Raw genomic sequence first — 1,800 nt, forward strand, 5'->3', positions numbered from 1 at the left:
GCGCACAATAATAACTCTACATCAACCACACAGTGGCGCTACGGTAGTCGTACCGCGTACCAATACGGTGTACTAATAACGTATGCCTACAGTACGCACGTACGTGGTAGCTACGGTACTGATACGTTTAGTACGACTACGCTCACCATACTAGTTCCGTGGATTGTTATCTGGGTAGAGTTAGAGACGCCGCTACATTCGAGGTAACAGGTGTAGATTATGCCGGACCGCTCTTCTTATCCAAGGGACACAAAGCGTATATTTGCCTGTTTACCTGTGCAATCTACCGAGCAGTTCACCTGGAACTCGTCTCGACCTTGTCTACAGAGGGATTCTTGGAGGCCTTAAGAAGATTTATAGCCCGGCGAGGAAGACCTACCGTCATTTATAGCGACAATGGAAAGAATTTTGTCGGAATGTCAAATCTACTGCGACAAGTCAACTGGAAGAAGATTTCGCGGTATTGTGCGACAAATGAAGTGGAGTGGTATTTTAATCCACCGTCAGCCGCATGGTGGGGAGGTTGGTGGGAGCGTCTTATACGCATTCTGAAGGACCTCTTGAAGAGAATACTTGGAAGAACTTCAGTCAATTACGAAGAAATGAATACAATTTTGTGTGATTGCGAAGCAGTCATCAATTCAAGACCACTCACATATATGACCGAGGAAGCGAGTGGAACCGCTGCGATCACACCTGCTATATTCCTCCGAGATATTCAGGAGGACGGAGTACCTGACATGGACCAGATAAGCAAGTCTCATCTGTCGAAGAGTTTGCGTTATCGACAGAGACTGAAAGAAGAGTTGCGGAAGCAGTTTCGCATCCAGTACTTAGGACAGTTGTCTCAACGAAACAAGAACAAGCACACGGCAACTTCCTTTTCAGTAGGCGACGTTGTTCTTGTCGCTAACGATTTGCAGAAGCGACTCAATTGGCCCATGGCGGGAATTAAAGAATGTTACCCTGGAAAAGATGGACAGATACGAGTCGTGAGATTGAAGACTGCCGACGGAGAACTGACTCGACCCATCCAAAAATTAATACCTCTAGAAATGGAGTTTTCTAAAGAGAATTCGGAGAAACTTTTATTTGGATCTGCCGCTTGCCGAGGTTAGAGAACACCCGGAACCTGTACCAGTTCCTGAAGAGAAGACAGTTCCCGAGCTAAAGACAAGAAGTGGACGCACGATCAAAAAACCGGAGCGACTAGGATTTTAATTTCAAGTTGCTTAGTGGACCGAACAAGCAACTTGAGGTGGGAGGATGTTCGAGTTGCGCCCTCTCTAAAAGAGCGCTGCCGCCGCGACGACTACTCTCGTGGCATAAGTACGAACTCTTGCATATATATATATGTATAGACTCGTCTAGAAGGTTCGGCAAGAAAGATAGTTTAACCACTGTATCAGTTTTTTGCATTAAAAGTCTTATAGTTATAAAGCCTATCCGGATTGTGATTCCTTTATCCGATTTCCCGTCGATTGAGAGTATCGATGGCAACAGTTGGAATGACAAAGCAGTTGCGAATCCGTGCGTGTATTTCAAAGGTTTTGGAAAGAACTTGCTCTTAATTGCCATTTACGTAGACTATATTCTCGTTGCCTCACAAGATAAATACGAAATCACAAAATTCGGGCAAAATGTTTAACATTTTTGAAGTTGCGGACCTTGGAGCTGTCAAGTTTTGTCTGGAATGAAGTTTACTCTACAAAGAGAGGAAATCAAGATATGTCAAACCGGATACATCTCAGACTAGTGTAAGGTTTATAGAAATCAAATGAATTAGGGCGTAAACTTAAA

General features: G+C 44.2%; 1 protein-coding gene across 1 annotated transcript; it reads left to right on the forward strand.

Moving 5' to 3' along the window:
- Window positions 1–416: 416 nt before the first annotated feature.
- LOC105561856 lies at window positions 417–1,118 on the forward strand. Its single transcript, XM_012012209.1, has one exon. The coding sequence runs from the start codon at window positions 417–419 to the stop codon at window positions 1,116–1,118; it is 702 nt and encodes a 233-aa protein (XP_011867599.1).
- The last annotated feature ends 682 nt before the right edge of the window (window positions 1,119–1,800 follow it).

This window comes from Vollenhovia emeryi, unplaced genomic scaffold (assembly GCF_000949405.1).
Source record: "Vollenhovia emeryi isolate VEMERY1.0 unplaced genomic scaffold, V.emery_V1.0 DF945137.1, whole genome shotgun sequence".
NCBI lineage: Eukaryota > Metazoa > Arthropoda > Insecta > Hymenoptera > Formicidae > Vollenhovia > Vollenhovia emeryi.